The sequence below is a fragment of the Aquarana catesbeiana genome, linkage group LG01 (assembly GCF_042186555.1).
Source record: "Aquarana catesbeiana isolate 2022-GZ linkage group LG01, ASM4218655v1, whole genome shotgun sequence".
NCBI classification, from domain to species: domain Eukaryota; kingdom Metazoa; phylum Chordata; class Amphibia; order Anura; family Ranidae; genus Aquarana; species Aquarana catesbeiana.
This window is the reverse complement of record NC_133324.1, coordinates 630,575,397-630,589,078: the sequence shown is the minus strand read 5'-3', so window position 1 is coordinate 630,589,078 and position 13,682 is coordinate 630,575,397. Positions and strand designations below refer to the sequence as shown.

Genomic DNA, 13,682 nt, shown 5'->3' with positions numbered 1-13,682 from the left:
ACTGTTCTTTCTGTCTGGAAACTGGAGATTGTCCATAGGAACCAAAAAGTGTCCCTTTACGTCAAGTGGCTTTAGACCAGCTAGAAAACAGCGATAGTAAATTAGAACACTTGCAGAATTGAGCGATAGTGAATCATGGGTACATTTATTTTATTATTATTATATTTTTTTTTTAATTATTTATATTTATTTATTATATTATAATTTATGATTTTGTGTTTCAAACTTCATCATACCCGGGATATCTACTAGACTCTGGTTTGGACAGATTTAAGTGTGTTATTGCTAAGAATTACAGGCCTACAATATAAACCGCCAAATTTCTATGCAAAACAATTGTACCACTTTGAGACGCAAAAATCTGAAATAATCATACCGCAAGGGAGGTTAAAGTACCACTCCAGGATATATACTTACCTGAAGCCACAGTCAGGTGACAATCCTGGGGTCCTTCCGGATTCAAGTATTAGCTGGAGCTGAGCTTTAGACCTGGTTCACACCTATGCATTTCTTAGTGCGTTTTCAGTTTTGCAGAAACACACTACAGTCCATTTAACATGGTTTCCTATGGATGTAGTTCACATCTGTGCATTTTATGGAAAGGGCCAGGGACTTTTTTCTAGTTTTTGGTTCCATAGACTTCAATGGATTAAAAACGTGTATTGAAAAACGCAAAATGCACCTGGGATATGCAAACTGCAACCTGCATAGGTGTGATCCAGGCCCTAAATAGTCAAGTCCTTCTAAATCCACTAGTACTGTACATCTAACACTACTCTCTCCCTAGTTGCTGCTCCTTCTCAGTTGCTGCTTAGTGGAGACAAGAAGTGTATTACTGGGCGGATCACCAAGTAAAATTAAAAGAGAAAAAGCCTCAAAAGAAAAACAAATGTAGCCATCACATTTACAGCAGAACTGAAGGGTTATTACCCACCTGACCAATGGTCCCTTGCCAGGATCCTCTGCTGAGTGCCAGTCTTTAGCCCTCTTCATTGGCCTGTGCAGGATGATGTCACTCCTGCACAGGGGGCCATTATCCCAGTACTCAGTACTTTTTGCTTGCACAAGCTTCCTGCACCCTTCCCTCAATGCTCTCAAATGAGAAAAAGAATTGGGTAAAAGAGGACTGGAATTAGACTTGGGACAGTACAGCCAGTAGTTCTGCCTATGTTTTTGCAGTGAAGGACAAGTACCAATTCCTCCTTCAGTGTTGTCTGATCCCTACACAAATATCCTGTACAATTCAAGCTTACTCTTCGTTTTGTTTTCCCGATTGTCAGGTGGAATCTTTTTTTAGGTAAACTTACTGGAACTGCCCAAAGGTATTTTTGGATCAAATGATATATACGGCCACAGGCAGGTCTTTTTGCAAAAACCCCTATAAGGCCCATTTAAAGAAATAGCCTGAAGTATGTGTTAACCAATTCAAACTCATCAAACACACTTTTACTGCAGCCAAATAGGTAATTGCTTGCACATGAAAAACCCAGACTGTTCCTTTTATAGAAGTCAAGCATTGGGTCTAGCAAGTCTTTAAAAAGCCCCACATTTTTCTTCTGCCTCTGAGGGTCCATGTTAGGGACAGCGCCCCAGTTCAGTGACATCTCAAAAGTCATCTTCTCCTCCCCCCGTCTTTTTCCCTTATTCTCCTTTCTCCTATTTTTTATCTTCTAGGTGTGATGGAGGCACGGAGAATCCTCTCAGTATGATGATGCTCTTTTATAATACAATGAACAGACAGGTGATAAAGGGAAATCCAACAGAAATTATTGATGATACCTTTCTAGCTATACAGAGTGGCAGGAATGTATGTGAATCACAAAAATGGCTGAACAATATTACATATGCCCTAACAAGTAAAACAGTCATACATGTGTAGCAGCTACTCCACATCTAAATACATTGTCAAGCTGTGGGGACTCTCACTGAGGAAAGACATAGTCTGTCAGCTCTGAAGGAGGGATATCCCCCCCCACCTCCCTTTTTTTTCTTACACTGGGACGAGTCATGAGCCATAGACATATTTACAGGCAGAACTGCCCACTCTGCCTTTGTTTCTTCATAGGCAGAGTCAAGTTGGCCAATCAAGAGAGGACTGGATAAGCTACGAAGAACTCTGGGAGATGGAGTTTTCAGCACAGGCTGCCTCATTTAAGTTGGCACGGAGAGAACTACAGATCCCAACAAGGATTGTGGTTTAGGAGAGGTTACCCTGGGAGGCATTCTGGGAGAGAGGGAGCTATCACAAGGCGCGAGAGAGTCTGGATGTGGGCCTGAGATCTGGGGGATCATGCCTGTTACAGCTAGGAGGTCAGCGGCGGGTGTCCAGAGTTAAAGAAGGACCCCGAGTGCATCTCCAGCCATCACCATTCAGCATGTGATGTTCCCATGAGGAGGCGTCAATCGGGCACTTGTAAGGACCGGTATCACAGTACACAGGGGTTGGTGAGAGGGCTTTCGCCCAATCCTCCCTAAGCCAGAACTGTGAATCATCTTTGTTGCTCTGCCTTTCTTAGTTACACGGGAATGTGATGCTGTTACACCTTGCCTGGCAATGAACACACTTATCCACTAACCAATAGGATTACAATACTAGTTGCATGCCAAGCCCTTCTGGATGTACTGTGTTCACCTAATGACAGGAGATTAACAAGTACACTACCCTAAAGTCACCCGAAGTCTTAAGGGCCCCATCTGTATCAGGACATTGGTCACTTACTAGTGGATCCACACTGGTGGTCGATTCAGTGCACTGGGTCAAGTATTGTGGTTAAGGAGGCCTGCTGGGACTGTGGTGCTGGGGTGAGGAAGGGAGAGGACTGACAGACAAAAACCAGGTCATTCTTCTACCCTCCTCCTGCCTGGACTCATATAGCCCAATTTATTTGAGGTTGCCAGGTATTGAAGTTAACGTTACATTTTTTACTTGTTATTCTCATGTGTTTACCTCTGCTCTTGGGGCCCATTTCACTTAAAGGAGTCCCCTGAAAGCAGACAGCCTTGATCTTGTTCATTTTTCTTGTAACTTTTTTGTCCTTTGTTATATTTCACCATACTTGTTTACTGCCCTATATTACTGTGACTATTTGTTCCATTCTCTTTTAAGCAAGCTCACAGTAAAAGTTACTTTCTGATTTCACCATAACCTGTGTCCTTTACTGTGCTATTTACACTACACTACTGCCAGGTGTGCCAGTGGGGTTGAGACTGTCCTTGGGGTTGAAGAAGTAGAGAATATTTAAGTGGCTCCTGCGGGGGTAGCACTACACATATGTGAATTACAATTGTATATTTGGCTGAAATACTTTAAGTTCACATCAGAGTTTTTTGATGATAAACAACAAGAACAACCAAATTAGGCCTCTTACACACGGGATTAAAAAACTGAACTTTTTTTTACTAATCTGGATATAGATGCATTGTTGTCTATGGAACTATGTATACACACAGCTGCATAAAGATCTATAACAAAGAGAGTACAGAGTCGTAAAAAAAAAAAAAAAAAATTTTACACTTGAGTGTAGTATATGAAACATGTTTATGCACATATACACATGCTTACGCGCATTCAGAGTATATGCGTATATTACAATACTGGCAATGAAAAATAATTGTTTTCTTGTATACGCTTATCCCTTTACACCACTTTATGCAACTGTGACAGATGCTGTCACTATGAAATTGGTCATTTAAAGGACACAGGGTGTGCACATTGGCTCAATGCAGGACTACAGAGCGTAGATGTGGAGTGGAGAAATTTGTCTTTGCAGTGTTCTCCAGGTTTTGGTATATCTGGATGGGGCTCTGTAGTTTGGACATTCCATTGTATCTTGGGTGGGACGGAATCTCCAACCCAGTGTCCAGGTTTTGTGGAGGACTAGTAGGGTGTGTGCTCAGGTGCACACAGCCCTTATAGAGGATGTTTAGGAGGTCCAGTTGGAGAATGCTTCACCCAAGAGAGACGGGAGGTCTCCAGGATTCAGAGGCTGCACGGGGTAACCAGAGCATGTATGTCTGCAAGAGACAGGTAATGGCCTGAGGACTAAGAACAGATCAGAGCTGTGGGTGCTAAAGTGAAGTCGTCTGCACTTAAGAACCTTTGGTCTGGGTGACCAGCATAAGGAGCAGAGGTACTGTGACTAAAGCTGAGTGAGAGCTTAAAGGGGAGTTCCACTCAAAAGTGGAACTTCCACTTATCCGTCTCCTCCCCCCCCATCCGGTGCCACATTTGGCACCTTTTAGGGGGGAGGGGGGAACAGGTACCTGTTTTTCCCAGTGCCGTCTCTTGGAAGTTCGGCCCCCTCCTCCTTCCTCCGCCACTGGACCAATTAGTGCAGCGCGCTTTGTGCCTGTGCAGTAGGGAAGTATTTGTAGCTGCTGAATTTTTCATGGGGGGGACTGGACCTCCTTTTTAAAAGAGAAGTATAGTTTTTTTTTTTTTGTAGATTCATACTCACCTAGGTGGATGCAGCATCAGGCCGATGCTGCATCTGTCCCCCGCCGCCTCTTCACTGAGAACCGAGCCACCGAACATTGCCGATGGCTCGATTCTCTCACCTCCCCGAGCAGAGAGATACTGACTGTCAATCAGCAGCTCTCCTGCTCTGCTCTGCCATGCTCACTGGAGCGCTGAGCTGTGGAGGGGTGGGGAGCGGCTGTCTCAGCGGCTGGCTGAGAGGCTGAGATTGCCATCAGTCCAGGCACCTGGTGGATCCAGACGACCTAAGTCGGATTGACGCGGTGCCTGGACTGATTCCAGTGACGTCAGCGGAGAGCGGACTTCAGACCGCTCTTCACTGAAAACGGGTCACAGGAGTGCAAAACGAATTGCACTCCTGTGACCCAAAGGAGAAGCCCAGCTTTAAAAGCTGAGGATGGACTTCTCCTTTAAGAGCCAGGTGGGCAAGCATTTATTTGTATTTAGTGGAGAAGAACCCCAGTGTGAGAAATCCTTTATATTTTTATATGTTTTGGACTTTCTGTTTCCCTTTTTATTAAAAATGGGCTGCCATGCCCTAAAACTGAAGTGCTGACTGATGTGAATCACTTGAAAATGCATCTACCACTAGAGCTAAGGGTCCCCCATGTTACAGCGTGTTCACGCAAGGTCTTTACAGAACATTTCAGTATCTTTTTGTCAACAAGATCCTGAATATAAGCATGAGTACATTCTTACATCCGTGTGCAATTGGCCTACAGCTATATTGACTTAGAACAACTGAGCAGAAAACCAACCCTGCCTATGATCTAAAATGCATTGTTATTAAGACGAAAACAACTCTTTTTAGGTATTGTATGCTTCACATTGTGAGAGCTGAATACTTCTGTTTACATACATTATGTAAAAGAGAAGCAGTCTCATCCTGCTGTATGTCACAACATACACATTCTTCACATAGCATTTCATTCGGTTTTCTTTTTTAAAGCCAAGCTTTGCTATGCTTCCCACACCTCCAAGTTTATTTAGTAAACCATTGCAAAGAACATTAATGATGTTTAAAGCCCAGTTACCTGTAACGACCAAGAGCATGTCACTTTACTGTAGACAGACTAGTAAAAAATCATTTTGACTAGTTCCTCTGGATTACCTGCACTGCAGATAGCAGAACCTTCAATATGACCTACTCCGTAAGGTACAAAAATTTCGCTCCCGAGTTTAACTTAAAAGTGTTCAATGATCACAGCATACACTTTTTTTTATTTTTTTTTTTTTATTCAGCATTGTAATACCATTACAAACAATATTTATATTTGGCAATCCAATATTATAGCTCACAATCCAAAAGAAAAATCTTCTTTCTTGTAGTGAGTTCTGCCTGTCTGCTGGCCATCTCTTTCTACAACTTCCTGGATTCCCTGCATGCTTTGCAGTTTCTCCTGCTGTTTACTTTACATTTCTAAGGACTACATATCCCATGGTACCTTGCTACCTGCAAGCAGCGATTCCTGTACTGACTTCGCCTCCTGAAAATCCTCCTCTCAGCACCTCTGTAGCTCAGTGGACATGCTCTGTGAATTGTTTGACATAGCAGTGCCTACTCACAGGGATTAGTGACTATGGGTCACAGAATTCAAGGAAGTAAATGTGTGGGGATCTTCACAAAGTTTACAAACTTCAAGATCATTCAGATTAATAGGGTAGGCTAGAAGTAATTGAATTGCAATGTTGAAATCAATATATGTATAGCGCCCTGCTCCTGAAGAGCAGATGCTATTCTTTTGAAATTTAAATTAGTTGTAGCTGCAGTTTTGGCTCAACTTATTATTGCCTAAATGTAATGGTTTCTGTGCCAGATTGGCTGAACTGTGCAGATTTCCATCTAACCATGGGTGGTGCTGTCGCCATTGGTGGATTGGGAAATACAGTCTGGTCTGACACATTGACTACTCATTGTTCAGAGGCTTTTCGGTGGGAGTGGTTCACACACCGGACATTTCTGGGTAGGGGTATTTAGGGGCACAGACGCCATCTTGACAGGGTTTATGGATATCAGTTGGTCCGCGCTTCCTGACCCCCCAGGCTCGGGGGGTGGTTTGACGCTCCCCACCTCGTGGCCCTCCTGGCCTGGGAGACTACGAATCCTTAAAGTTCTGCCTTGAGCTTGGCAGAACTAAGGCCTAACTACTAAAGGAAGGATCAGAGTCTTAGTGGCCTATGGGTCAGCATGATGGTCTCTTTGCTGTCAGGCCTGCAGGAAGAAGCAATGGACTGCAGTGACCAGGGGAGGACTCTTCAGGAGAGGACCGAGCATAAGGCTGGTATCTTGAGAAGAGCCTGGGAACTCAGTCGGAGACGCATCTTGGATTAGTATCACAGTCAGTTCTTTCAAGACTGTACGGTCTGTGGCAGAGACCATCTTCGAGCATTGCATCGGCTGCTAGGTCAGTGAGAGGGACCTAACTGGTGATTGCTGAATCCAGCTTTGAAAGTGTTATTTGCTGGATGTAGAAATTATCTCTGATCGCAACGTCCAAGGTACCTGAATCCCTTTTTCACCCTCTGTCTTTCTATTTCATGTGATGTTACTGAATAAAGCTTGGAAAGAGAAAAAAAGGACTAAGTGTTGGAGCCAGTGTTTCAATTGAACGAGTGATGAGTACTCCTAGAATGGACACTGGAAGCAAGGTAACTGTAAGCCCGAAAAAAAATAATTAGCAGATTTGGGGTTGAAGAGATTAATGTAATAATCTGATACGGGGACACAGCACATCTCTGAGGAAAGCAGAGTACCCTGTTATATACCCTGTTTTACACCCGTGTCGCCCCAAATGAAGTTTTTGCTACATATGATTTCAAATTTTGACCATCGATACACTTAAGACCCCATTCACACTTGTGCGATCTAGGCAAGACTTTGACGCGACTTGAAACAATGCCTGTGTAATCTTGAGGTCCATGGACCTCAAGTCGCATCAAAGCCAGACCTAAGTAGTGGAGGAACTACTTTGAAGTCGCACAGATATGAATGGTATTCATTTGAAATCATGGGGTATGGCTTGTCTTGCGACTTTGCAGTCGCAGGACAAGCCGCATAAGTTTGAATGGCACTTTAATGAACTCTTGCAAAGAGGCCATTTAAAGTGTATCTAATGCTGCGTACACACGACCGGACTTTACGGCAGACTTTGCCCGGCGGACTTTACGACGGACTTTCCGAATGAACGGACTTGCCTACACACGATCAACCAAAGTCCGACGGATTTGTACGTGATGACGTACGACCGGACTAAAACAAGGAAGTTCATAGCCAGTAGCCAATAGCTGCCCTAGCGTCGGTTTTTGTCCATCGGACTAGCATACAGACGAGCGGACTTTTTGACCAGACTCGAGTCCGTCGGACAGATTTGAAACATGTTTCAAATCTAAGTCCTTCAAACTTTTGAGAAAACAAAGTCCACTGGAGCCCACACACGATCGAATTGTCCAACTAAATCCGGTACGCCGGACCAAGTATGCCGTAAAGTCCGATCGTGTGTACGCGGCATAAGGCCAAAAATATTTTGTTTTGGATAAATAAGGGAAGGGTCATCAACCCTGTCAGGTACTTTTTGCTGGCTGTGTCCCCACTCTTTATTTTTCATAGTGACTATTGTTATAACAAAAAGTAAGGCAAAAAATTAAAAATGTGAATTGCCATTGGAAAAGAAATGCTTATTGCCGAAGTGACAAATGTCTAAAACTATCCAAACATTGCGGGCTAAATGAGAGAGAGAATCAACCGATACCCCTATCCAAACTACACAGCATGAATGGAGGTGTCTTCACTGCCAAATACTGTATTGTTATGACTGCCCGGATACAATGATAACACCAGGTCACCAGGACCAATGGAGAAGGTGAATCTCCCTAATGGGGGCACAGACGGCAAAAAAACTGACAGGTCTATACTTTTGGTATACACTATATTACCAAAAGTATTGTGACACCTGCCTTTACACGCACATGAACTTTAATGGCATCCCAGTCTTATGCCCCGTACACACGGTCGGACATTGATCGGACATTCCAACAACAAAATCCATGGATTTTTTCCGACGGATGTTGGCTCAAACTTGTCTTGCATACACACGGTCACACAAAGTTGTCGGAAAATCCGATCGTTCTGAACGCGGTGACAAAAAACACGTACGTCGGGACTATAAATGGGGCAGTAGCCAATAGCTTTCGTCTCTTAATTTATTCTGAGCATCCAGATTTGTGTACACACGATCGGAATTTCCAACAACGGATTTTGTTGTCGGAAAATTTTATAGCCTGCTCTCAAACTTTGTGTGTCGGAAATTCCAGTGGAAAATGTGTGATGGAGCCTACACACGGTCGGAATTTCTGACAACAAGGTCCTATCACACATTTTCCGACCGTGTATACAGGGCATTAGTCCGTAGGGTTCAATATTGAGTTGGCTCACCCTTTGCAGCTATAACAGCTTCAACTCTTTTGGGAAGGCTGTCCACAAGGTTTAGGAGTGTGTCTATGGGAATGTTTGACCATTCTTCCAGAAGCGCATTTGTGAGGTCAGGTACTGATGTGGACAAGAAGGTCCTGGCTCGCAGTCTCCACTCTAATTCATCCCAAAAGTGTTCTATTGGGTTGAGGTCAGGACTGTGTGCAGGCCAGTCAAGTTCCTCCACCCAGAACTAGCTCATCCATGTCTTTTTGGACCTTGCTTTGTGCACTGGTCCAAATCATTTAGTGGTGGGGGGATTATGATGTGGGGTTGTTTTTCAGGGGTCAGGCTTGGCCCCTTAGTTCCAGTGAAGGGAACTCTTAAGGTGTCAAAATACCAGGACATTTTGGACAATATCATGCTCCCAACTTTGTGGGAACAGTTTGGGGATGGCCCCTTCCTGTTCCAACATGACTGCACTCCAGTGCACAAAGCAAGGTCCATAAAGACATGGATGAGTGGGTTTGGGGTGGAGGAACTTGACTGGCTTGTACAGAGTCCTGACCTCAACAAGACAGAACACCTTTGGAATGAATTAGAGCGGAGACTACGAGTCAGGCCTTCTCGTCCAACATCAGTGCCTGAGCTCCCAAATGTGCTTCTGGAAGAATGGTCAAACATTCCCATAGACACACTCCTAAACCTTGTGTTATAGCTGCAAAGGGTGGGCCAACTCAATATTGAACTGGGATGCCATTAAAGTTCATGTGTGTGTAAAGGCAGGTGTCCCAATACTTTTGGTAATATAGTGTAAATATTTACTGAAGAGTGACCACTACATCAAGCAGGCTCTATACTTGCTGCAAACATATAACGGATCAAAGGATGTACAGTCCATAAATCTTTTAAATTGCTGTTTTACTTGTAAATCTAAGCCTGGTCATACAAATCACATTTTCCTGGTATAAGCAACAGTTTTTAACAAACCAAGTTCTTTATCAATTAAACATGCATATACTGTATGTATATATACACACACACACACACACACACACACACACACAGTATATTATAACAAACAGGTGTACCACACTGCTTTATCTCACCCCTCTGGTGCCATCAACCAGGGTTTAGTCCAGGATCCCAGATGTATAGCAAACAATAATAACATAATAACAATAACAATGTTATTGAGTGCTGCATCGTTGCCGGCATTGTTTGATTATACATAAATACAATATACTCTCTAAATGAAAACACATGCAGACTTTATACTTTGACATAATAGTCTGTCAACTTCTGTCAGCCTTCTGAAACCCAAGCTGTGAATGTCACCTGATCTGTGCTAATATTACATTTACTGCTATGACTTTAGGTGGTTTTACAGAACCCAGCTGTAGTTAGTAAAGCAGAGATCAGTGCAGAAAATGCTCCTTACCACACACAAGGGCCAGCAGCAGCAGGTGCTCGGTGACATTCAGGGCGTCCATCAATGTGTGCCCAACCAGCATACATGGGGTATGAAGGGCAGGCAGGCACAGAGCTCCTGCCACACCAGGACTGTACACTTCAGAAGGGCTCTTGCCTTGTTCATGCAGATCTAGAAGGAGACACACTGACTGTGTATGGGACCAGGGAGGTGACTAGCTCAGCACACTGCTTGTTCAGTCCCAGGGACATGCTCCTCCTCTGTCACTGAAAGACCTTCCCAAGCTATTCCCAAAACAATCACACCATGCTGTGCCCTATACCACTCGTGCTATGAACTATACCACTCATGCTGTGCCCTATACCACTCATGCTGTGCCCTATACCACTCATGCTGTGACCTATACCACCCATGCTGTGAACTATATCACTCATGCTGTGCCCTCTACCACTCATGCTGTGCCCTCTACCACTCATGCTGTGACCTATACCACTCATGCTGTGAACTATATCACTCATGCTGTGCCCTCTACCACTCATGCTGTGACCTATACCACTCATGCTGTGAACTATATCACTCATGCTGTGCCCTCTACCACTCATGCTGTGAACTATACCACTCATGCTGTGCCCTATATCACTCATGCTGTGCCCTCTACCACTCATGCTGTGAACTATACCACTCATGCTGTGACCTATACCACTCATGCTGTGAACTATATCACTCATGCTGTGAACTATATCACTCATGCTGTGCCCTCTACCACTCATGCTGTGCCCTCTACCACTCATGCTGTGCCCTATATCACTCATGCTGTGCCCTCTACCACTCATGCTGTGCCCTATATCACTCATGCTGTGCCCTCTACCACTCATGCTGTGCCCTATATCACTCATGCTGTGCCCTCTACCACTCATGCTGTGCCCTCTACCACTCATGCTGTGCCCTCTACCACTCATGCTGTGCCCTATATCACTCATGCTGTGCCCTCTACCACTCATGCCGTGCCCTATATCACTCATGCTGTGCCCTCTACCACTCGTGCTGTGAACTATATCACTCATGCTGTGCCCTATACCACTCGTGCTGTGAACTATATCACTCATGCTGTGCCCTCTACCACTCATGCTGTGAACTATACCACTCATGCTGTGCCCTATACCACTTATGATGTGCCCCTATACCACTCATGATGTGCCCCTATACCACTCATGATGTGCCCTATACCACTCATGCTGTGCCCTATACCACTCATGCTGTGCCCTATACCACTCATGCTGTGCCCTCTACCACTCATGCTGTGCCCTCTACCACTCATGCTGTGCCCTCTACCACTCATGCTGTGCCCTCTACCACTCATGCTGTGCCCTCTACCACTCATGCTGTGCCTTATACCACTCATGCTGTGCCTTATACCACTCATGCTATGCCTTATACCACTCATGCTGTGCCCTATACCACTCATGCTGTGCCCTATATCACTCATGCTGTGCCCTCTACCACTCATTCTGTGAACTATACCACTCATGCTGTGCCCTCTACCACTCATGCTGTGCCCTCTACCACTCATGCTGTGCCCTCTACCACTCATGCTGTGCCCTCTACCACTGCCACCGCCTCAAGAATTGCCATGTCTTATGATATAAGCCCCATACACACTATTAGATTTTCTGCAGATTTTTGTCTTCAGATTTACCAAAACCATATAATATGAGGTCAAACCTTAAGAGTTTCAATTTGTATGCAATCAGGCAGGCCCTTGCACTACAAATCTGAAGACAAAAATCTGCAGAAAATCTAATAGTGTGTATGGGGACTTAGGGGAAACCCCACATGTCCTTCACTTTTCCTATCATGAATTACTGCATCTTCCTAAAATGCTACTAACATGAGCTATATGATGCAGTCTGTTATTAGTATTAATTCCGCAGTCTTTGTTTTTCCGAGTCTCCTCTGAACTTTATTTTTTTACCTGTTGATCCTGCTGTTTTTTTTTTTTTTTTTCAACTTCTTAGCTGTACAGCAAAAGTGGCAGTTGGAGGGTTGAGACAAACTATTTACAACTGACAGCGGTGCTCACAACGGTCAGCTTTTACTTATGTAAAACCTTTATCCAAAAAGAAAAAAAAGGACTGTTTCTGTAGCTGCTTAAAGCAGTTGTAAAGGCAGAGGTTTTTTTTTCTGAGGCTGCAATAACATCTGAGCATAGCGTCTTTGAGCGCTTTTACAGCATTTTTTTGCACGGCTTGCGTTTTTTTTTTATTAGCCAATAGAGAAAACTATTATCTGTTGCATCATTTGTTGCTAGGTATTTCAGCTTTTTTAGCTTTTCCATTAGCTTTTATTTCTTCTTTTATTATTATTATTATTATTATTATTATTTTTATTATAATGTTTTTTCGTTCGGGTAAGGGGTTCGAATTCAGTTTAGGTTAGGGTTAGGTTAGGAGTTGGGGTTAGGGTTATTTATTATTGTTTTATTTATATTTACTGTATTTTATTTCATTTATTATTCTATAAACAATAATAAATGAATAGATGAATGTAAAATAAATACACAAATAAATAAAATTCATAAATAAAAAATAAATAAATTCAATAAATGAATACTAAGTAAAAATAAATCAATAATTAAATCTTAACTTTAACCCTTACCCCTTAAAAAATGTAGTAATAATAATAATAATTAACTAAACCCCCTAACACAAAATGTATTATTATTATAATGTATTTTTTTGTTCAAGTTTGAGTGTTTATTGTTTCAATAATTATTATTATTATTATTATTATTATTAAGGCTCCATGCACACTGGAGCTCATAAACGGATGTTTTTTTGGAGTTTGGGTGTTTTTTTTTAACAGCCCATAAACTCCATTCTGCTATCCTATGTGTCCATGAACACATGGACGTTTTTGGACGTTTATTAGCAGTGGAGTTTATGGGTTGTTTTCTGAATGCCATAAAATCAAATTCAGGAGTCGTTTTTCTGACCACAAGTTATCCTATGAGTCCATGCACACATGGACGTTTTTTAGCTTTTATCAGCACTGGAGTTTATGGGCTGTTCTCTGAACACCATAAAATCGCATTCAAAGTGCCGTTTTTCTGACCACAAGAAATGTTAAAAAAACGCTGGTAAGCGCTCATAAACGCGCATTAATTTGCGTTCGGCGTTCTATTTTTTTTTATGCATTGTGGGAGTTTGGGAATGCATTGTGGGATTTTTGGAGTGTCCTCTGTGTACTTTTATTAAAAACGCCCATAAACACTAAAAAACGTGCATAAACACGCATAAAAGCTAGTACAAAACGCTGTTAAAAGCGCGTTTTTCAACCAGCGTTTTCTGCCAGCAATCTTGCGTCCA

At 43.0% G+C, this 13,682-nt stretch overlaps 1 protein-coding gene across 1 annotated transcript in view; it reads right to left on the bottom strand.

Moving 5' to 3' along the window:
- BTC (betacellulin) overlaps positions 1–10,573 on the bottom strand; it is a 105,885-nt gene extending 95,312 nt beyond the window's left edge. The window contains exon 1 of the mRNA XM_073601023.1: positions 10,327–10,573. Within this exon, the coding sequence (XP_073457124.1) occupies positions 10,327–10,399 (73 nt within the window). The 5' untranslated portion in view covers positions 10,400–10,573. The remainder of the gene's footprint in view (positions 1–10,326) is intronic.
- Between the last annotated feature and the right edge of the window lie 3,109 nt (positions 10,574–13,682).